We start from the raw sequence: 22995 nt of genomic DNA, 5'->3' as shown, positions 1-22995 counted from the left end.
TAGTTAGTGGTCTATTTTAAAATGCTGCTCTTCTCTTTTTTTAGAAATTATTTCTAGCTCGAGATGCATTCGTGAGATTTGCTGATAAAATTTTTTGCTTAGAAGTGCAAATAAAACATTGGTTATTATTTTGTATAATGTAGATTTAAACAATGTAATGATGCATGCATGGATTGTTTGTAAAAATAGCCTTTGGTCACACCTTATGTTATGCCAGTGAGTAGGAAGTGAATTGAAATCTGTCTCGACCACCTAGAATTAAGAGAGTATGGTTTTTGTTAATGTCTAATTAGCCATTTTGTGTTTTTCTATTTTAATGTTTTCCTTATATCACACACTATGCATTTGTCTGCATCTCTGCTAATGTCTCTGTTTATGTGTTTAATAAATGTGTAATGTCAGAATGCGCACATTGACATTAAAACCATGCCTATTACGAAGATAATAAACTTTCACACACTTCCATTGCATTAAGTTGTTTTAAACTGCTACTTTCTACATATAGCATGCTAGTTTGAAAAAAATGGAAGTAAGCTATTTTATCAGGAACCATGCTTGTTTTCCTTTCTTTGTCTGTTTTGAAATATGAAATTCCCAGGGTGAATTTAAAAAAAATATATTGCTAAATTTAGTGTTGCCTTAAGTCATTCTTCTCAGTCTGATAACTGCGGTATTTATGATCTGTAATAGGGTTGGGCGTTATGACCATTATGTATTTATACCACGTCATAAGTTGTCTTTATATTTATTTCATTTAAGGAAATGATTGTGCTGTGCTTGTGACATCCAATGAAACATCTTTTTAAATCATTTTTATGTTGCTTTTCTTGTGCATTCTTAAATATCTAAGATTTCAACATTTGCTTTGAACAGTCCAATTATTGCTAATTGCTACAATTTTAAATTACTTTGAATAGTATTTTGATCTGTTGGCTCATTAAAATACTTGAGATATTTTTTGACAATTACCATCTGCTTTTATTAGTGTAGCACTAGTCTTGTGTCCTAATCAGGAGAACAGACTTGATAAGAAACATCTGAAAAGCCTTCAAGCTAGAAGGCTGAAGCGGAGGAAACATTTCTTGTTCTTCATAATACTGTCTGTATACCGCTGTCTTTACAGCACTACCCCAGCTCACGGCCAGTGCCCGTCCCAGACATTTGCTGGATTGCTAAATGAGTACTTTATCCTCTTAGGTTGTATTAACCTGTGTTTCTCTTTGGATATTTTGCAATATATTGCCCACCCCAAAGAAAAGTGCTTAAAAATTACGTGCCACAAGTTCTACCCATCCTACACACCACACACCTGGATCCCAAAATCTTACACAGATAAGAAACCTTGATCAAAATAGTATAATATCATGATACATGTCATATACGGTATTGCCTGTAACATCTAAAGTTTTGTGTTTACATGCCCTTAAGCTTTAATGCATGAACTGCTTAACAAATGCAATGTGTCTTATTGCAGTTTCTCTCTCTCTCTTTTTTTTTTACCCAGTTAACTCTGACGCCAGCACAGCAACAGTTGTTAATTCAACAAGCACAGGCTCAACTCTTGGCAGCAGCGGTGCAGCACTCGGCCAGTCAACAGCATAACACCACTGGGGCTACGATTTCAGCATCCGCAGCCACCCCGATCACACAAATCCCAATTTCACAGCCCATCCAGATAACACCTGTAAGATCTGGTTTCTCCTCTGCTCCTGGATGCCACTGATGTTTCAGTGGATGTTTTGTTAAACACTTAGGTTTGTGTGTTTTGTGTCGTGCCAGTTTAAATAAAAAGGTAAAGTCCTTACCAGAGCCCACAGTAGCTCATTGGGCCAGAGCTCCTCCTAGTTTCCATAGTGTTAAGTGGTCTAGAGAGCACAAGAATGGTTGTAAAAGAGTGGAGGCCCTTTGGCCTATCTGTCCCAGTTGGTACTTAGTTGTTGTTTAATCCAAGGGATCCATGCAACCATTTCTTCAAAGAAGCCAGGGAATTGACTTCAACAACATGGCAGGGTAGCTTGTACCATATTTCTGCAACCCAAAGAAGGCATGATTCCCCCCCCTTGATGGGACACCAGTCCACCACAGGGATCTCCCCCCATCGAGGCCTGTTTCCTCTCATACAGCTGGTTGGTGAGAGCAAGTGGGGTAGAGTACCTCACTCCAGTGTACAACAGGACGAACTTGATTACTGCGCAGTGCTGGCCAGTTTAGTAATGCCATTTCCTTTTTGACTTGCAGAGTCGTGGGTTTTCCTTTATGGAGTAGCACGAGACATTCTCTGTGCTATTGAGAGCACTGTGCAGAAGCTGCTTATTTCTGGGATATGATTCAGTGTGTGGGGAAGTCATGTTTGTGTCTTGGGGACACAAGGGAAATGTCGAGATGTTTTTGAAATGAAAAGCTCCCAGCTGCATTAATTTATCGAAGCAACAGGTTCAAGGTTTATTCCTCATTAGTGTTTTTGGTTCCAGACTTGCATCTGCAATTTTAAGATGGGTCATGTTGGTGATGTCATCAAATAGTCACTTCTAAAAGCAGCTAATTTCTTATACTAATACTACTGTATTTTTTGCAGTAGTACCCCCAGAGTTTGTCAGTGTAACTCTGGCGATACAGGAATTTCTTTCTAAACAGATTTTTCAAATAAAAAAGCAAATCTGTTTTTCAAGTCACATGTTAAAGTGAAATACTTTCATATATAGTACACTTAGAGCACACTTCCGTTTAGAATTTTTTTAGAGAGTGTTAGAGAAATAACATTCCTGATTTAATAGTAATATCACTTTCTTTAGCCCTCCTTAAATTTCTGTATAGGTCACATTCTAGAAAACTGCTTTGATTTTTAGCATCTCGGAGTGCTCTCCACATCCTGTTAATTTCAAGAAACATCAGCTTTTGTTTAACAGGTTCCCATGCATGTTTGACACTAGTGGTGCATTTTATTGCATTACATAAACACAACCTATGGGTACTGTACTTTTATAAATGTGGAAAAATAAACATCTACTACACTTGGATCTGATATTTATCAAACATAACCCAGTTGGCTTTTCTCAAAATCAGTCTCATGTTGAAGCACCTTTAAATAAAAAAAATTCACATACCATTTCATGGTTTTGTAAGACCAGGTGAACGATCACCACAGTGGACCTCCAGCAATAACATTAATTACGTTCTCTTGAAAGTCAATTTTGAAAGCTGATTTGCCTAATGAATAAAATAAGCCAGTCATCGTGTTGTAGTGCGTTCTGAAATTAAAAGGCAAATGGTGGAAAATTATCCTGGTCACACAAATTGTCTAAAACAAAAGCAGACGTGTCGCCAAGAAACAAAGTAATTATGACAGACTGCTGCCATCAGAAGTTACGTGCAGAGAAGTGGGTGCTGCAGTCTTCTTATTTGCTTGATCTTTTTTTCTTCAAGGACCTGCAGCAGTTGCAGCAGTTACAGCATCAAAACCTGAACCTGCAGCAGTTTGTGCTGGTGCAGCCAGGCCACCCGATAGCGACTCAGCTGCAGCCGGCGCAGTTTATTATCTCCCAGACCGCACCGGGACAGCAGAGTACGTACAGCAAACGTGTGACTTGGAACGGTCACATCTTTTATCTTGGGTATAAATTTGACATCACAATGTCTAAGAAGAAAATAACTTCACCTGTTATTTCCGTGGATCTATACACACTTGCAGAAAAATATTCACAGTCATCTTTACATTAATGAAAAAGTAAAATCAAATGACGTTTTTTATTCAAGTTTGGAGAACGTATCTGTCTGGTCACATAGATCAAGTTTTCTGACTTTGAGCTTGTATTTTTTTTGTCAGTTATTGTAGAATTGAATTTGGACAAGCAGATACTTGAAAGAGAATGATGGTGAAAAGACTGTTCGTATTTTGTTTTTGGAAGCTTAATCTTTGTAAGTATATAACCTTGCAAAGTTATATATTTTTCCTGTTTTTACTAGACCTCCTGCAAGCTCAAAATCTTCTAACTCAACTACCTCAACAAAGCCAAGCCAACCTCCTGCAGTCACAGCCAAGCATCACCCTCACTACACAGGTCAGAGAAGTATTCCCAGAAGCATTTCAGCGTGTTTTAATGCGGGCCTGCTCACTGTATAGAAGGGAGCTGGGGACACTTGTTTCCATAGTATAAAATAGAAAACCTAAAAGAGTTATTGAGTTCCCATCTTGAGGAGAATGGTCAGTTCATAGGTTGTGTGTGGAAGCTACTTTAGATGTACATGTTAGCTGTATATCTAATTTAATTTTTTAGTTTTTGTGATTTGTTTGGTTAATAAATCTGAGCATCTTATCCAGCAGTTACCCAGGTCTCTTCCAAAATGTCAGCATCCGCAACATAGCTGAGTGGTTTGTATCAGGCTCCCACAACCTTTCAGAGTAAAAGCCTGCCCTTTTCTCAGTTTTTAAAGCTGCCTTGTAAAAGGTTTTAAGAGAAAACACAGGCCATGAAGTCCTAAGTGAAGTGTAATCAAAAATAATGATTTTGCTGACCAGGGTTAAGACTGACCTTGATATCTGTGGCACCGAGCTTGTGCAGAGCTTTGACAATTGATGACTTTTTCTGTGCAGCCAGCGACGCCGACACGCACAATAGCGGCGACCCCCATTCAGTCACTTCCACAGACCCAGACGACACCAAAGCGATTGGACACTCCCAGCCTGGAGGAGCCCAGTGACCTGGAGGAGCTGGAGCAGTTTGCTAAGACTTTCAAGCAGAGGAGGATCAAGCTGGGATTCACTCAGGTCAGTTCAGCTCAGCTCAGCTCAGCACGGCTGCTTGGTGACGAAGGGCTCCTGGCTAGGCTGTGGTCAATTACAGGTGTCTCGCTGAGACGTAAATTGTTTTAATTACAACAAAGCAGCATTGCGGTTTAAAGTCTGAAAGAATGGTTAGGTGCTTGTCAGTGAGGGATAATATAATTGCCTGCACCCTGTTCTCTCAGTATGACCCTTAAGCTTTGCCTTCGTACCGGTTACTTATGTACTTTCTTTATGACAGGGTGATGTTGGGCTTGCCATGGGAAAGTTATATGGAAATGATTTCAGCCAAACAACGATTTCTCGCTTTGAAGCCTTGAACCTCAGCTTTAAAAACATGTGCAAGCTAAAACCATTGCTTGAAAAGTGGTTGAATGATGCAGGTTTGTATTTGTCTTCTGTTTGCCAGTGTTTTATCTGCCTTATAAAATGACATTATCCTGAATAACACCAGCTGGGTTTTAACAGTAATTAAATTTAACAGTTACATGATTTATAGGACGTATGACCTCACTGTTATGTCCAGCAATTAAAAAATGTTTCATTTTTTCCCCTTAAATTTTAGATAGTGAAAAAATAGAAAAGAACAAAATAGGTTCACGTTTACCATTTTTCTGCACATGCTTCAAAAGAACACTGATGCATGTATCTTATAATGTGCTTCCACCAATTTGTGAGGATGAAAAGGGAGTTAGGTTTAGTTTATCACCTTAGGGCTTTCACTGCTGTTGGCATGTTATAAAGATTGGGAGCTTCCAGAGAATTATAATGCTTGTAAATGTCACAGTCAACCATAGAACACAACCAAATATAGGCAAAGAATGAAGCTAGTCTCTCCCAATTAGTTGAACAAATTCATGACACAATGAATAGTTTAAAATTGTTAACTTTATATGAAAGAAATAGTGTCTGCATTTTGCTTATGTAACTCTTCTGCTGTTAGTCTCAGGTTGGTTGGATCTCATACTAATCCTGAAAAATTGCTAAGTATTGTTGTTGAATGTGAGTCTATCCCATTACAGAGAACCTGACTTCTGACCAAGCTTTGTCCAGCCCAAGTGCCCTGAATTCCCCTGGACTGGGAATAGAGGGGCTAAACCGCAGGAGGAAGAAACGCACCAGCATTGAGACCAACATTAGAGTGGCCTTAGAAAAGAGCTTTCTGGAGGTCAGTGATATTTCACATTCCTGGTCCTCAAGTCATCACAATAGTACCGTGCTGAGTAAATTACAGTTATGGTCCTCATAAGGTCCTTGCAATTCACAAATAGGTATTATTTTCTGTTTTCATTAGTACAGGTTTGGCATTGCATGAATCTGGTCTGATAAAAATAAAAACGTGAGTGTTTACTCCAAAAATATGGAAGGTCAGTGTGGGATTACAGAGACCAGAGTGCGCTGCCTTCAGGAATGGGCTGCATCTCACTTGCTGTTATATCAGAACATACATTTTGCTCTCTGTAATATGCTGAGTTGGTTTTAGAAGCCTGAAATATGGTCTTAATATAGTCATTATAATGAAGAAGTAAAAATGTCTTGAAGTACGTTTAAATGGTATATGCTCATGTTTAGGGCCATGTACTATATATTCATAAGACAATATGTTGGCTTATTGCACACAAATATATGTATTTAATGACTTGCGTGAACTTAGTTAAGAAAGACTTTTGGTGTTTTTAATCTGTTGTGCGTAGTGCAGATATTGGCATCCATATGTTCAAAGGGAATGTGTGTTTTTTTTACATTTTCAAGCAGAACCAAAAACCTACCTCTGAGGAGATCACAATGATAGCCGACCAGTTGAACATGGAGAAGGAGGTAATCCGTGTCTGGTTCTGTAATCGACGGCAGAAAGAAAAAAGGATCAACCCACCTAGCAGTGGCAGTACAAGCAGCACTCCTATCAAAGCAATCTTCCCCAACCCAAACACAATGGTAAGAACCCCAGCTTTTAACTGCCTGGCTGACTGCATAGTTTATACTGATCAAGACTTTCTGTCTCATTTCTTCTCGATCGGGGAAGAATGTAATTACATGCATTCAGTTGATAAATATTAGTGGAATGTTCTAAGAAGTCAGAATTCTTATGAAGATTTTTTTTTCATGGAAAAAAAAACATTGTGTGTTGTGGGGAAAAATAAACTCCCATCAGAATGGATGGCAAGCTACATCAGCAATTCCTTTTCAAAGCCACAATTTTATGATCGTCCATAAGAAAATAAAAATTGCTTCCAGCAGTTACTTTAGCCTTATTTCATCTAGCGGAAGCAGAGACATAAATGGACAATAGATAATTACCATAGTTTGTTGAGTAAACAGAGGGGTGCTCAGAAGGTGATGTTAAGTTAACAGTAGAGGATGGACACTTACTCAGACTGAGCTAGATTAAAGACAGTATTATGGTAGTGACTCTGTGGCTAAGAATCTGTGCCTGTGGCTGGAAGGTTGCCGGTTCGTATCCCGCAGCCGGCAGAGGAATCCTACTCCATTGGGCCCCTGAGCAAGGCCCTTCACCCCAACTGCTCCAGGGGCGCCGTATAAATGGCTGATCCTGCGCTCTGACCCCAAGCTTCTCTCCCTGTCTGTGTGTCTCATGGAGAAGCAAGGTGATCTTATAGTGACTGGACACGAGGTACAGAGAGCAAAGGAAGACTGCAGTGCAAAACACTAATTCTCCCCTAAATGTGCTCCGTGACTGAAAGAGTTACTTCTGTTTCTTAAGTTAACACTCATGGTCTTTGTCTCAGTTTTCCTGGTCTAGAATCACAGTGACAAATCCTGTTCTTGGAGGAGTAGTGGTATATCTGTAGCCTTTTTAGGTCTAAAACACCAGCAGCTGAAAAGCTTGAAGAAACTGTTGATTAAGTCCAGTTAAACTCTTAACAAGCTGATTTAACTCGGTTGACCAGGAATGCTCGTCCTGGGTCTAGAGTAGTCTTAGTGAACATTTTGTAATATAATTTCATGAATGGTGAAATAACTTCACATAGTAATTGATTTCAACACTAATCTAAATCTAATGTATTCTCTCTGTGTTTCATAAAGAAGGCGCTTTAAGCTGTAGGAATAATTTCATAACACTTCACTACATTTTCAACAGAAAGCAAACTAAAGAATCTGAAAACTGAACAGCAGGTACAGTTCAACACTTATTTCTAACTATCTTAGCTCTAGACATTCGAGTGGGGAGCTTCATTATTGTGTGTTGCCTGCTCAGAAACAAACACTGAGACGCAGAAAGAAGAAACAGTGTTATGGCTGTTAAGGATTCTTCAGTTGTGAGGGAAAAGGGAAAGTAGCAGGGATATAGAGCTCAAGAAAGCAAAGGTCAGAGCATCTGAGTACAAACTCATGTGCTTAAGATACTCTGGCTTGGCTGTAGTTCACTTAGTATGTCCCACCTGACATTGTGCATATTACAAATTGGAATTGGAGAAAAATGTTGCTCACTCGGTCCTTATGCAGTTCTTCAGACTGGTGGTATGTCATCTTAATGAGCGAATACTTCCAGCAGCATATACATATATTTATGATTTTTATAACCTAAAAGTTCCCATCCTTACAGTTAGTAAAATAAAAGGAGTATCCAATATACATGAAAGTGCAAGCAGTATGCTTTAGTTTGTAAATGCCCTCTATATTTACCCATAGTTGTAACGTTATGTGTAAGGCTAATATGGGAATCGGACTGTTGGTTCCAAGTTTGTGGCATAGAAATTGTTTGTTGCACAGACTCCACAGAATCCAGTGCATTTGCAACTGAAAACAATGAAAAAGTGTATTCCAAGTGTTTTTTTTTTCCACTTAAAGTAGTTTTCCAGTTAAATTCAGTACAGTAGGATTGTTACCAAATGAGGAAGGTAGTCTGATCTGCTTCTGAAGAGTATAAGCATCAGAATATTGAGCTCCAAGTCTAATTCTTTCTCCTTTATCTAGGTGCCCAGCACTGCTAGCCTTGTGACCAGTAATACGCCGACTACATTGACTGTAACTAATCTTGGCTTCACAGGTATGAATTTTATTATCACTGTCATTTATATTTTATTAATTTATGAATTTTTGTGATTGTAAATTATAAAAATTAAAAAAGTTCAGAACTTATTTTTTCTAATTTAATTTACATAGTTGTATTTGTGCTTAAATTATTTTAAACTTAAATACATATTTTTATATGTAGATTCTTGATAATGGTGTATAATTATAGCATTTAAGTTGTTTTATAGCATTGTACAGTCTTTCAACACTGATGTCTTTGTAAAAACAGCTGGGTTATTTGATGATTTATTAACCTAACACTGTAGTAGTTTGACATAAGGTGCGATATATAGCAGGGGATAAAAAAAGATGTTACCACTCAATTTCTCACAGTTGGGTATTTCCTATAGCTAAAACACATTGTTTAAAGGACACAAAAAGAGACCTAATTATTGGTCAACAGACAAAAGTCCCAAATCTGAGATGAAACATTGACATCTGCTGGCAGACACTGGCAATTAAATTTCTGTATCTGTTCACATGAAAGCCTCAGAGAACGTGCTCAGAGACCAACCATAAGCCAAGCCAATTCAGCACAGTATTGTGAGAGAAAATGAGTCTTTTTAACTCGATGGTGGTACTGTGAATAATAATAGTGAATAGTGAGTTTAATGAGCTTTACTACAGCAGTGCCTCTACAGTTGTAGAGCAGCAGCTGGCAGGATCCCATTGCCTTAAGGCAGCATTTTGAAGCATGTGTTTTTTTCTGTTTTTACTTGTGAATGTTGTGCCTGTTCATATGCTTTGTAGTTATTGCTGCATGTAGGTGGCTGCATCTCCACCGCTTATTATTTCAGGCACAACAGGAATTGGGCCAGCCACTACAAACACTGCGTCCGTCATCTCGACAACACCTGTCGCTTCCTCTGCTGTGACCTCGCCTTCCTTGAGCCCTTCTCCCACGTCTCTCCACGCTCCGGTCACCGAGTCCCCGAGCTCGCAGGAGACCAGCACCACCACGCAGGCCCCTTCCTCCATGTCTTCTCCCCTCAGCAGCGGCCAGGTGATGGTCACCGCGCCGGGACTGTCAGCGGCTTTGCAGGGAGCTGCCACACAGCTGCCTACCAACGCAGGCCTGGCGGCTATGGCCGCCGCAGCTGGGCTCAACCCGGGCCTCATGGCATCCTCTCAGTTTTCGCCAGGGTAAGACGCTGTCTCTTAACAGTCCTTACACTTACATAGTGCTTTTCTGCAGTATCTCCAAGTGCTTTACACATAAAATGTGAAATCCCACTACCACCACCAGTGTGCAGCACCACCTGGATGATGCTCAAGTATGCTCACCACACACCAGCTATTGGGGGGGGGGGGAGAAGAGAGGGATGAAGCCAGTTCAGAGATGGGGATTATTGGGAGGCCATGATTGGAAAAGGCCAGGGGGAAATTTGGCCAGGACGCAGGGGTAACACCCCTACTCTTTTCGAGAAACACCCTGGGAGTTTTAATGACCACAGAGAGTCAGGACCTCGGTTTTAAGTCTCATCCGAAGGATGGAGCCCTTGGACGGTCCCTTACCCAGGTTATGTTCATGTGCACCGAGTTTGCTGACAGCTGCTGTTCACACCAGATGGCTGAAAACACTGTTAAACTTTCATATTTACAGAGCAAATAATTCATGAGACATCTGCAGTCCGCTCTTACTTGATGGGCGTTTTCCTGACATAAACAATAATACTCAGCTAGCTAAAATAAGGATTTTTTTGCTTTGCAGTTTTGCTTTGAACAGTAATTTTGGTTATTTCTCTCTTTCTAAAATTCCACTGCTGGTGAGATTGTCCTTTTTCCCCGGGAAAATAAGACAAGCTAATTATTTGATTTGTGCCCTTGGTAATTTAACAGTTTTAGACACCATATCACTGATGCTGTTGAAAACCTTGTTACCACACTAAAGTTTATTTTGGATTGGTGTTGTTAGTGAGTGTATAGGTTTGATTCTCAGATAAGCAAATCACACTCGGAAAAATCACACAATTTTGCATTTGTGGGTGGGAACTGAAAATAAAAATGCATCTTAAAATCAAGGTGCTTGTATTGTTTCCACTTTCAGTTTGCCTGTGATTTTATGAGGCTTTCATTTGAGTAGACAAAGATTTTCATTGCTTTGCTAGTTTATTCAGCACAATGATATCAAGCTTGAATTCTATAAAATGTTTGTGCTTTGGCATCAATGTCATTGCATTTTTATAGATATGAGATTGTAACATTAAAATGTAGAGGAAGCATGTGATATTGAAAGAAAATCAGGAAATAATCTCACAAAAATCCTGTTGCACTGCTGGCCTTGCAGAAATTTTTTTTCTTTCAGTGGTGCCTTACTTAGCCTCAATCCAGGAACCCTTGGCAGTGCTTTAAGCCCAGCTTTGATGAGCAACAGCACCCTTGCGACGATTCAAGGTCTGTGAGTTACTTTTTCAGTTTGTCTTCCAACACTTTTTAAAATTAAAGTTGCATAAAACTCTTGACATATTCCATGTAATAAAATTCTGAAATGCCACACCTTGGTTAAGCATGATTCCATTGACTATGAAATGTTTACAAGAACTCCAAAAATGAATGGGTGGCTCCTGAGAAATTTTATCAATGAAGCTGCTGGCTCTAAGAGCTCACTGGGCTCTGTGTTGCTGGTTCAAACCTGTGACGCCAAGTATGAGCAATACATGTGGCGCAGAAACGATGAGTAGCTGTAAATACTGTCTATGCAGAAAAATAAAAAAATGGACATGTAATATGCAATTTGGCAGTCTTAGAATTTGTACATTTTATATACAGTTTGTATGCTGAACATACTGAATGTTTTTGATTAAACCAGCTTTCAGTCCCATTGTGACAATTACATCATTGTGAAGTTTAATTCTGATGTTTTTTTTTTTTAATGTTGTGTTCTTTTCTCCCTTTAGCTCTTGCATCTAGTGGGACTCTTCCAATAACCTCCCTGGATGGCAGTGGAAATCTCTTGTTTGCTAATGCGAATGCAGGCGGCAACCTGGTGACTGCCCCGCTGTTCCTCAATCCCCAGAACCTCTCTCTGCTCACCAGCAACCCGGTCAGCCTGGTGTCTTCTGCGGCAGCCTCTGCGGGGGCCTCTGCTCAGGCGCTCAATCTCCAGGTCACCTCCGCGGCAGGCGAGTCCAACCAGAGCGCGGTCACCTCCGTCGCCGGGCCTGCCGCGGCCACCACCATCACTACCGCCTCCAAGGCTCAGTGAACTCAAGGCTCCTCTGCTTTTATTTTTTTGTCCTTTTCAATTGATTGTTCTCTTTTGCTGCCACCAAAAAGAAAAGAAACCCACTAAAAAACATAGCATTTTTACTATTTTCTCTATCCCTCTTACCCTCCGTTGCCCCCCTACTTCAGCCTGTGTGCTGTGCCAGGAGCCTTTTCCTTCTCCCTTGGGTTCGCAACTCGTACGTTAGTCCACCGTTAGCGCTGCAAGAGACTAAACCTCTGTTGCAGTGATCCTTATTTGTTTGTCGAAACGTCATCTCCAAGCAGGATCACTTAGCATCTCAACAAAGCGGTGTGCTTTTCTGTTTCCGGCACACCTGTTCAAAAGCAGAACGATGACTTTGCAGAATGAAACGTTTTTGATTTTGTCTTTCCGGGACTTACCTTATTCATTCTTCAACTAACATAGACAATTCTAACCAAAAAATTAAGACTTTATTGGCTGAGTTATGATACTGAATTTGTTATTCGTTAACTTTGCAGAATGGTGTTTTTTTGCTTATCTGTTCTAGTAGGGTATTGGTTATTTTATTTCTAATCCCAGGTCTGTTGTACAGGCCTTTTTGTTTATTAATGGTGTTTATGTTATACTTTAAAAAAACAGTACTGAGTTTTTGTCTTAATTTCTGCAGGTTTAAACTTGCAGATCTTTTTAAGTTAACGTGTGCATACTGTTCAGAGAATTATTTTCTTTTAAGTTGCATAATCCCTGAGATCTTAAATGTGGTTAGGAAGCTGTCAAACTGACCTAGGAAATAATATTCTGATTAGATCTGTTTATATTCTGGTTTATGTGTAAAGGAATAATGCAACTTAACTGGTTTTCCTTTTTCTGTCTGTCTTGCTGGAAACACTGATTAAGCAGCCTTTTGTACAAGTGGATTACTAGAAATTACACTGATAAGTTAATTTTTTCGGTAAGCTTTTGTAGGAGTTGTATGCAAAATCCGCATACGTGCAATCCTTTGTGATCATGACTAGAAGTTAGACTTGGAAAAGTTGATGAGGGGAGTGTTTGCCAAAGGGGGGTCAGAAGATCCCAGTAGAATCAGCCTATTTTTGTGGTAGCTGAGGTTCTAAGTTTTGCTTTTGATATAGCTAGCTGCTGATTTAATTTCTAGCTGTGTTTTTCAGGAAGAAGAGCAAATGTTAAATGCACACTTGTAATTATCTTTGCTTTTGGAATTAGGTTTCAGTTGGTGGGTGCTTTGCACACTTTAAAAGTTAGTATTGTGTTGCTGGGACTTAAGTGGACTCCTCAAAATTCTCAAGCTGTACATTTTTCAGCACATTTAGATCTCAAGTGCTAATGTGTTAGACAAAGAAATGCAGCTATTTTAACTAATTTCACTTTGCGATAGAGAAAGGCGTCTAAAATGACAAAAGTGACTGAGATTTCAGTGATGGCTATTGTTTAAGAGGTAAACATTGAAAGGAAATATGTTTATTTTTGTGCATTTTAATTTCAGACTTTTCCTTCTACATGTGCACAGTATCTGTACCAAAAACGAAACTGGATAGATCTACAGTTCCCTTGCTTTGGAAAAATGATTCTGTCATTTTCTTTAATTTGAGAGACATTTGTTTTCTTTCCGGGTCACACTTTAGTGTAGGGGTTGCAAAACTGTACTTCAGAAATGGATAATAACCCAGTTGTTAATAGATTTTTAAAGTATTTATAGATTGAACAAGCTGCCTTCTGCAAATAAACCTAGAGTTTAGGAGTGTTGAACAGGATATGGCCAGTATTAGGGTTTTGTAACTAACTGCAATTAGCCTGCAGTAAAGGTTGGTTGTCATCACATTTGTCACTCTATAAGTACTTTATATATATATCATTTATAAAATCTTTATAAGTAGAATGTGCAACCCCATTTGTAAAGTGGTAGCTCCTTCCCTATATATACCAAAAATATTACCTGAATCTACTGTTAATAACTATAATATAGCATAAGTATACAGCTGTCAGAAGAGGCTTACTTTAGAGAAATTAATGCAATATTTTCAATATCCAAAGACTTTTCACTATAGTTAAGGGAAAATAGTAACTCTATTTCCTCATTCTTCGGTGAGGTGGAGTTTTTTTAATGCAAGAAAACGCAATGAAATGTTCACCTGATGCTGAAATTACAGTAATGCTGGGAGCTTGTGTTGCTTGAGCACTTTGTGCACCGTGATGAAAACCCGACTCTCTAGGATCGCGTTTGGCATCTGAATTATTGGAAATGGTTTGAACAGCTTTAGTAGCTCAGTCAGGTATTTTGAATGTTTAAGGTTGCTGAGACAAGTCTTACAAAACAATTTTGTCCCCTGTCTCTTGTATATTTAATAAATGGTGTAATATAGATCTCACAAAAGTGGTTGGATGGTCGGAGAGGGTGTGTACTGATAATTTTAGGGCTTATGGTCATGATTTTTGTTTTTTCTTGCTGGTTAAAACGACAGATTTCATTGTTTTCCTGGTGAAACTAGCAATGTTCATCCTTTTAATTAGGAAAATGGACTGTAGAATGAGAGATCTAGTGTGGCTGTTTTCCCTAACAATCTCCAGCCATCTTACAAAGCTTGAACCAAAGTCATTTTCTAGCAAGCTGCTGTACCAATGAGATAGTTTGTATTAAGTGCAGTTCATGTGCAGTGAGGATTTTGGATGCTACTGACGGGAAAAAAAAAATCCCCCATTTGCTGCTCTTATCCTTCTTTAAAAAAACTGCTTCTTCTGGCAGAATTACTGTTCACCTACAGGGCTTTCAGCATTCGAATTTTCTAAATGGTCCAACACTTTGAAAAACAAAAATAGCCAGACAGTTTGTCACGCGATTTATAAATCATACAGTAAAAATCAGGAAAATCAAGATTTTCAATGAAGTGACAATTATTAAACAAAGCTAAACCATATACACAATGAACTTCTTATATTGCAGTGGTGTAAAATCTACAAGAAATCTGGCTTTCTTTCCAATAAAAATGTCATCACATGATTTTACTGCAGGTATATTGAGAACAGATTTAACAAATTCAAACTAGGTACAGTATGGAACCATTTTATCCCATCACTCTACAGATAAGGATTCCTCAACAAAATTTTGTTTATTTTTTGCTGATTTTTGCTGAATACAGGGGTCTTCACAATGCTTAATTTTGGATCATTTCTGCTTTAATAAACAGTCACAGCTCTGGAGTTGACTGTGCTAGTGCTATTATCTTTTAAGATATCAAACTTTATTTTTTATATAAATTTTAGGAATGTTACCAGTATCTGATTATGGATAATATAAGAGGCCCAAGAAACTGTGAAAGGACTCAACCAGAAAATCCTCACAGTTTTTAATTTTACTCTTCCATTTTATCTTTTTTAAATGAGTCATTAATCTGCTGCCTTCACAACAGACATCACATAGTTCTCCCAAAGTGTCTTTTTTTATATTTGCGGAAATGGCCCAAAATGTATAAATGTCTTTAGTTTTTTTTTGAGGTGTTACACTGTACCTAGTCATTTAGTATTACTAATAACGTTCAAATAAGCAGCTAATATAAGTGTCTAAAAGCCCTTGTTGTACACAGCACATTCTTTGCTTGCATATTCTTTTGCTTAGTTACTTAATTTTTTTTACTTTAATAAAATACCTCAGCATCACTTAGCAAATAAGGTTCACTTTAACATAAAGCTGTAAAACTATGTTACCGCGACCATTTTAGTTCTAGAATGTAGATGAACTGTTAATAACTTATGTGACTTTGCTGTACATTTTTAAGAAAAAACAAAAGTTTATAGGAAATAATATTGATAAATACTACTACTTTTGGGGTGTTCTCTTGTTAAACAATAATTCTTTTGTGATCCTACTTGCCAAAGCAAACGCCTTTTTCCTCTGCAGCTCAGTTGGTTTTTATGTGGCCTGATACAGAGCATGCATCATCTTGCCATTTATTAGTCCCGATTTGTATTTGTGTAGTTCCTTTCTCTTCTATTATCTTTTGGTTAACTGGTATAGGGAGGGGATTAGGGGAGGTGGGTGTTGATGTTACAGAAATATTTATCTCGTAAGGACATAGGGACTTTTTTTTATTTGTGTTCTAAATTGAATGTAGTGGTTTGTCATGCTTATTGTCAATAACTTTTTAACTTCCTTTTATGATAGCAATGCTAAATACTTCTGTCTAGACCAAAAAAATAAAATAAGAACCTGCTCCTTGCACCTGAAAGGTGGACCGGATGTTAAAATGCTACTGTAAAATGGCTGTTGCTGGCACTCCTCCCTGGGTGCCTTACTGGTGTACCTGGTTAAAAGGTGCTTCTGAGTGGACTGTCATGGACTTCTAAGCACCTGATCTTCAGCTTTTTCTGTGTTGTATTGTTGTGCAAACGTTTCTAAGATGAGTGGTTAACAATCATTTTGATTTTATCATCGAAACAGACGACAAGATCACTGGTTTATCTAATCAAGCTTGACGCTTCAAAATGAATCTTAATATATATTTTGTGTGAGTGTGTGATGTTGGCACTGGTATTTCAGCCTTTGTCCACTAAGAGAATATAAAGATGTGCTTCATACTTTTTTATATACATACCAAACATATCAACAGGTAAACTAAGTTATAAGTTCTTGATCTTTTTTATGAGTTGTAAAATGCTTACATTTTGCTTTTGATAATGAACCAGTGAACTTGTTCTCCCATCTTTTGAGTTTTAAGTTAGACTTTATTATTTTTGCCTAGAGGATTGGCATTTATGTTATGAAAGCTTTACTGATGTTCTTTTTCCTCTAGACAATATGTGAAGGTGGTATTAATAGTAATTGTAATAGATGACTTTACTTTTTAAAACATGTTGTCTTGTAGATCATAGGAATGATGAGATGATGAAATTGCATAAGAAGAGCACTTGGAACAAAGATTTTATTAAAGAAAAAAAATGTTCCTACAGAAACACAGAGGAAGAAAAAGAAATACCTGTGCTTTCATACAAACTAAGAAATGTTCTATACCTTTCAGTTAGCTCTATTTGGTTTCATTATCTTGACGCCAGTTGTTACTTCGTCAGCCAGAGAGCAGACTCTAGAATTGTGGCTTTCGTGTGTGTCTAGTTGTACCCAAAATCATTTTGATGAGATTTTCTAGAGGATAGAGTGAAACACTAGCTTTTGGGCAGGATTGTATTTTCTAGTATCTGCCTGTGAATGGAATAGCCACAGTGTCTGTGTGCTAGTCTGTAGTTCCAAATCTATGTTCATTTTATTTATTTAATATAAATGTGCAGATGAAGAGGTTTGTATTAGGAGGGTTTCTTTTCTTTCTCTGTGTACTAAAGATGGGTGTGGTGGGGTTCTTTGGTGTATCCACTACAGGTACAGGAGCTGTTGTATACCTCATTTCTAACTCGTGACAGAGTGAACTTGCTTTAATCTTCTAAAGAAAAAAAATAACCCCTCAGAGTGGCTTATTCATGTCCGCTTAGTGTACACTTGTAAGTCTAGGAGATATATGTACCATGCAGCAGTACAGTCAGTTATAACACACAAACTCATGAATGTCTTATTTAAAGGGGAATACTGCAATTTTAGGTTTTATTTAATGTTAAGAACTTGTTGCTGACCCATATTCTTCTGGCGTTATTGATTAATTGATATGTAGTTTTTCATCCCAAGTAGATTTGTGTCTAGTAAGCAGCTTCAAGACGACACTTTGCGGTAGAACGCAACCTTCTACTGTTATTCCAAATTATTCTCAAAGCAACCTCTTTAACACCAAATGTATACTATTGACACTTTTTTCTCCATTATTCAAAATACATTGTGACACCAAAAGTTATGTTTTAATTTTTGACAATCCTTATTCCATTACCTGTTGATTTTTTGAATGTAGATGTTGGTGTGATTGTACTGCTAGTGTGGTTGTAGATCCCAGACAACTTCTTCAGAGAAAACCAAAGACTTCTTATTGATTGTATGAACTAAACAGTCTTCAGTCCTACATCAGCCTTTATTTTACAAAGAGACACGTGAGTATCAAACTGGGGTGGTACACGTTTTTGTGTGATTTTGATTGCATAAGAAATAAAGGCCTGTTGTTGATGTATATACATATTCATAATTAACCTCTCCTTGGGTATAGGCAGAATTTGTCATTATATGTAACATTTAAGATTGATCAAGTATTTTTTACCCATTAAGTTTCAAGTAGTGTTCAGAATTCCCATGCATTTGTTAACTCTTGGTTCTTTAGCCTTCATTGGGTCGTAAAGGATCTGTGACATCTTTGTCAGACGTATTTACAAGAGTAATTACAGGTTAACATGTGGCTGTCTTTGTCTGTGTCTGTGTAAGCTGCCTATTAATCAAGGAGGAGATCGTCTCCTAAGAATGACAGACCCTCAGGTGCTTTGCTACTGGTTGGGGGACTGAAGACAGGGGATGTAATTGGCTACTCTGATGGGTACTTATATTAACCCTTTTGTGGGCTGGGTGATATGAATTAATACACACTGAGGTATTCTCCTGAGCGCACTGCAAATGCTTAGGAGAAACTGTTCTTAAACTGCTAGCTTTTTGTTTTCTGGGGTTTTTTCTTTTATTTTACTTTGTTCCTTCTACACTGTTCCACTGTGCAACTATGCATTGTAGTCCTCAACCTTATGCTAGATAGATGTCTGTAAATGTTCTTGTGCATTGGTAAATGAAGGATTTTTAACAGATTTTTTTAACTTAGTGGGGGGTTGTAGGATCTTACAAGCTCTATCCCAAAGCAAAAATCCAAATATTAAATGTTCGCCTGACGCAAATACCAAAGATTTGTTTCTTCTTGCAAAACCTTAGGCTTGTGTATTAAATGCATTTACCCAGCACTTGCATTAGTCTAACCTCAGTAATTCCAAAGCTTAGATGTATATTTTGGTATATTTCTGGGATAATTAAAAGGTTTTGTGTCGTTTTAAGAATTCTTGTTCGTTTTGGTGTATTGCTCTCTTCAGTCATAGCATGGAGAAAAAATAATGAACTGTCTTACTCTTGGTAGTTTAAAAATAGTATTTTTGTATGTTTTGGGTGTGTCAATGTACGTGATATCAGTTTTCACTGCCCGGTTACCATGATTTAAAAAAGTGTACATATTAATTCAGTTGTAGATTTCACAGGATGTGCATTCTGTATACTTGCATTTTCACCCACTGCAGTTATAGCTGAAGGATTGTGTCCCCCTTTTAAAATGGATCGATAAAAATTACTTGTTCCCTTTTATCTTCCTATTGGGATTGATACACTGTAGCTCTCTGTTTGAAGCCTCTGTAATTTTTTGTTTGTATGTTACAGTTTACACTATGCCTAAAAATACCAGACCACACTAGAAATGTGGATTAGTGCTTCAAAAACAGCTACATGGCTGTCTTTAATTCAAAGAGTGGGGACACAGTTCTTTATTGCTGTCGGTTTGAAACCGCTACAACATGGTGGCTTAGATCAGAAAGATTGTGTAGAAATTTAATTATGTGAGTCAGGATAAATGGTAGATTTGTGTAGATGCATTTGTCTGCTGTAATTTTTATATATATAAAGATAATCTTTTACTGTAACTGTACAGTACTCTTTTGTTGTAAACATCATTAAACCATTTTCCAAGTGTTTTAACATTGTATGTTGTATTGTCTTCTAGTTTCTTTAATTGGATCTCCAAACATCTCACAAGCTTTGTGAGATCAGTTAACAGCAATAAGAAGGTGAAGGTCACAGTTGTAAGGTTTACAGATAATTTGCCCAAGGGGATTCTGGGTTATTACTGTGTGCTTAAATCAGTCTGTGCCTCCATAAGCTCAGGAACATAAATAGAAAGCATTTTAAATGGTGTCCTGTTTCACAATCTGTAAAATTGTTTGCTTACTCAAGAGTCTGCTGATACACACATCAAAACTTAGGTTTAAACAGCAGTGTATTTAAAGAAACATGTAGCAGCCAAGGGGGGAAAACAGCAGTATGTGAACATGAAACTTTTCTATACAACCTTTTATGGTCCACAGTAAGAAAAACATTACTACTACAATGAAAGAAATTGCATACACTTGTGTAACGCATTTAGAAAATACAGCCTAGTGTAAATACATTTGATATGAAGCAAAAATGTGAATCAAGACTTTTATTTTAGCTACCAGTAAATCACATGAAGTATTTACATAGGAAATCTACATAATGATAAATTACAAATACAAAAGTAAAAGCATTGCAGTGGTCCCGTTTTCTCATTACTACCTGAAATGTGGTTATTTGTTCCTTAACCACCTTATAATAGATTTCCTTCTTCACGTATAACCAATAGCTTTAAACATTTTGAGAGTCTCAAAATGACCCGTTTGAGACCAAAGCACCAAGATTGTACTGCATTATCCCACAGTATTACAAGAGCAAAAGTTACATCGAAAGCAAAGGATGTTCTCAATGCACTGGAATACAAGTTCAAAACCTCTAAATAAGAAAATTGAAAGGAATCTTTTAGATTTTTTTTGTCTTCAGATCTGGTTGTATGCTTAATTTTCATCTCCAGTAATTTTCTTTGTGCTGATGCCCGTGCTCAAATATGAGCTCTCAGCCTTGGACCACAGAGTAGCAGCACTTCAAGCTGACAGATCCTACCTTGAATGAATGCGTTCTGCTTGCTTTGCTTTAACAGTAAACCTAAAGGAGCAGTACCCCACATAAAGCATAGCACATAGCACTTTTAAGCATTTGCTTCAGATTTTGTCCAGCAAAAATCAGAATGTGCAAAATAATTTAAGTCCCAGGTATTCTAAGTTTAGTTATTTTCGATGTGGATATGGTAACTTTAAAAATCCTTGTACAAAGTCCACTATGTCTCTGAATGACAGATCAAGCTGTGATGAATGACAGTACTGCATCTCCCTCTCCGAGGACAAAATTGTTTTTTTTTTCAGGTTATGCAGTGTGGCGATGTGACACCAGGACCTTGTCAGCAGTCCGGAGTATGTCCGATTCCCGAAAGGGGAGTTTAAAAGCTGACAACTCAAACGTTTTTGGCAGTGGTCTCAGTCTCAGTCTCAGTGCAGTGATTTCTTCTGATGTTTAGATATGTAGATATATTCAGACCCTTTCTTGTCATTTTTTGCAGGGGAGGAAAGTCATAAAAAGTCATTCGGTGCCTCCAACAGCACACACAGTTGCTGTAAGAGTAGATTAAAACAGATATAAATATATGTAGGTATGGTATTTTATTTTGTTCCTGCTTCCAGACATTACACTGGCCTTGCATATATATGCAAATAAGAATGAAGCAGTAGTTTTGCTCGCCACTCTGAGTTTTTGTATTTTTGTAAAGAAAGGAAAGCAGGGGAAAAGGTCAAAGGAAAAACTCCCAAATCTTTTACAGAAAAATATTTACATTTTTTAAGAATTTGGGGATCTTGGATATGTACACTGAAACACTTCACTCTGCCACAGTACTCAACAACCCATCTCAGAACGGGCAGTACCTATTCTTTCTTCCTCTCGTTTTGACAGTGAACAAACCGGAGCATTTATTATTCAGATTCGCTCCTGTTCACCTCAAGATGGCGCCAAAACGGATGCAAACAAATATTATAATTTCCCCGTTGCATCAAAAACCCTTAGAAGTATAGGAAACAAAACTAACCCTTTTCCTTCGTGCGGTATCAAAGCCCTTTAAATTTTCAAACTAGCTATTTAATAATATGGGCCATAACTATTCCCAATAACAGTCTAATAGTCCTCTTGCAAAATACTGTAAGCCTAATGATATTAGATGTTTTGCATGCCAACATAAAAAATGTTCTCAAATGTATTTTTTTCCATCCGGTTATGATATTTCTTTTAAATGTGAAATGAGTTCAGAGTGCCAGCACAGTCTGGGCACGTAACACCAGGGATACGTGAGAATAATCACTCCTGCTTCAGGAAGCCGGCAAATGCATGCTTTCTTTTTAAAGACTTTTTTTTCTCTCATTTATGTAAAACAAAAGTTAAATACGTGTGATTTGGTAGATTATATTAAAAGCCATTGATGTGTTCTTATTCAGTTAATGTTCGCCTTTACAGATTAATATCTGTTGTGTCGGGCCATATAGAATTTGTTTATAATATTAACCAGTTTCACAGGATTTGAAATCCAACAGCTTTAAAAACAAAATCCCAAGAACTTTAGTTCCCTGGTTGCTAGGTGCTCAATCTGAAGTATTTTCTTGTCATTTTTTTCCCTTCATTTACGGACACAGCTTTATGTATAAGCGGTTTTAAGGGATCTCGTCTGAGGGTGCCTTCTTGGAAATAAAACATGCATGGGTAGGAATGGGGGGGGAAAAAGGCCTTGAGATTAAAACCACAGCTGTAAAATGTCTCTGTCTCGGGGGGAGGGGGGAACTGAACTAGCAAATTTGAAAAATAATAGGATTTCAATTTTCTATCTACAATTGATGTATTATATGTATTGGTGTGCTTGTTACATACAGATACGGGTATGAATCTAAGCATTACTACTGTACATGTCTGTGTTATTTTACAGGGGCCTGGAGAACGTCGCAGAAAGGCTTAAAGCGTCTGAATATCTGAAAATCCAAAAGAATGTCACGAAACACGCGCGGCTCCTCCTTATTAGCGAGGAGGGATCGGGAGAGGCTGCATGTTCAGGGAGTCGTAAGTGTCTTTGGTCGCCGCACTCAGACCCTGAAAGATAAGGGGGGGAAAAAAACTGTTTTCAATGGTTTTCAAGCATCCCTACTGTCAACAGCATGTTTCCTTTTTCCTTTAGGTGGGGCTCTTGGATATCACTCGGATTAAACGTGGTTTGGCTTTCAGTAGAAACTACTGTGCAGCGTTTACACAGTAATTTCTCTAGAACATTTTGGTGTTTTAATGGTACATGCGTGTGTCGACGGTTATGAGCATAAAACATCTTTTATCAAGCCTTTTCTAGTTTTGATCTGGTTCATGTTTGCAGTG

General features: G+C 37.9%; 2 protein-coding genes across 8 annotated transcripts in view; one reads left to right on the top strand and one right to left on the bottom strand.

Moving 5' to 3' along the window:
* pou2f1a (POU class 2 homeobox 1a) overlaps positions 1 to 12099 on the top strand; it is a 47653-nt gene extending 35554 nt beyond the window's left edge. For 2 of the 7 annotated variants that reach the window (XM_088913470.1, XM_088913472.1), the window contains exons 4-14: positions 1505 to 1684; positions 3424 to 3562; positions 3964 to 4058; positions 4592 to 4765; positions 5022 to 5163; positions 5803 to 5948; positions 6536 to 6715; positions 8717 to 8789; positions 9613 to 9958; positions 11121 to 11209; positions 11713 to 12099. In XM_088913470.1, coding sequence (XP_088769596.1) covers positions 1505 to 1684; positions 3424 to 3562; positions 3964 to 4058; positions 4592 to 4765; positions 5022 to 5163; positions 5803 to 5948; positions 6536 to 6715; positions 8717 to 8789; positions 9613 to 9958; positions 11121 to 11209; positions 11713 to 12020 — 1872 coding nt within the window. In that variant the 3' untranslated portion in view covers positions 12021 to 12099. Of the gene's footprint in view, positions 1 to 1504; positions 1685 to 3423; positions 3563 to 3963; positions 4059 to 4591; positions 4766 to 5021; positions 5164 to 5802; positions 5949 to 6532; positions 6716 to 8716; positions 8790 to 9612; positions 9959 to 11102; positions 11210 to 11712 lie in introns of all 7 variants that reach the window. The other 5 variants (XM_088913468.1, XM_088913471.1, XM_088913466.1 and 2 more) reach the window with 3 other exon arrangements.
* An 8050-nt stretch (positions 12100 to 20149) lies between these two features.
* Positions 20150 to 22995, bottom strand: part of cd247 (CD247 molecule) — a 35252-nt gene continuing 32406 nt past the window's right edge. Inside the window, exon 8 of the mRNA XM_088914955.1 lies at positions 20150 to 22719. Within this exon, the coding sequence (XP_088771081.1) occupies positions 22648 to 22719 (72 nt within the window). The 3' untranslated portion in view covers positions 20150 to 22647. The remainder of the gene's footprint in view (positions 22720 to 22995) is intronic.

The sequence above is a fragment of the Atractosteus spatula genome, chromosome 4 (genome assembly GCF_055471065.1).
Source record: "Atractosteus spatula isolate fAtrSpa1 chromosome 4, fAtrSpa1.hap1, whole genome shotgun sequence".
NCBI classification, from domain to species: domain Eukaryota; kingdom Metazoa; phylum Chordata; class Actinopteri; order Semionotiformes; family Lepisosteidae; genus Atractosteus; species Atractosteus spatula.
This window is presented reverse-complemented; position numbering and strand designations above follow the sequence as displayed.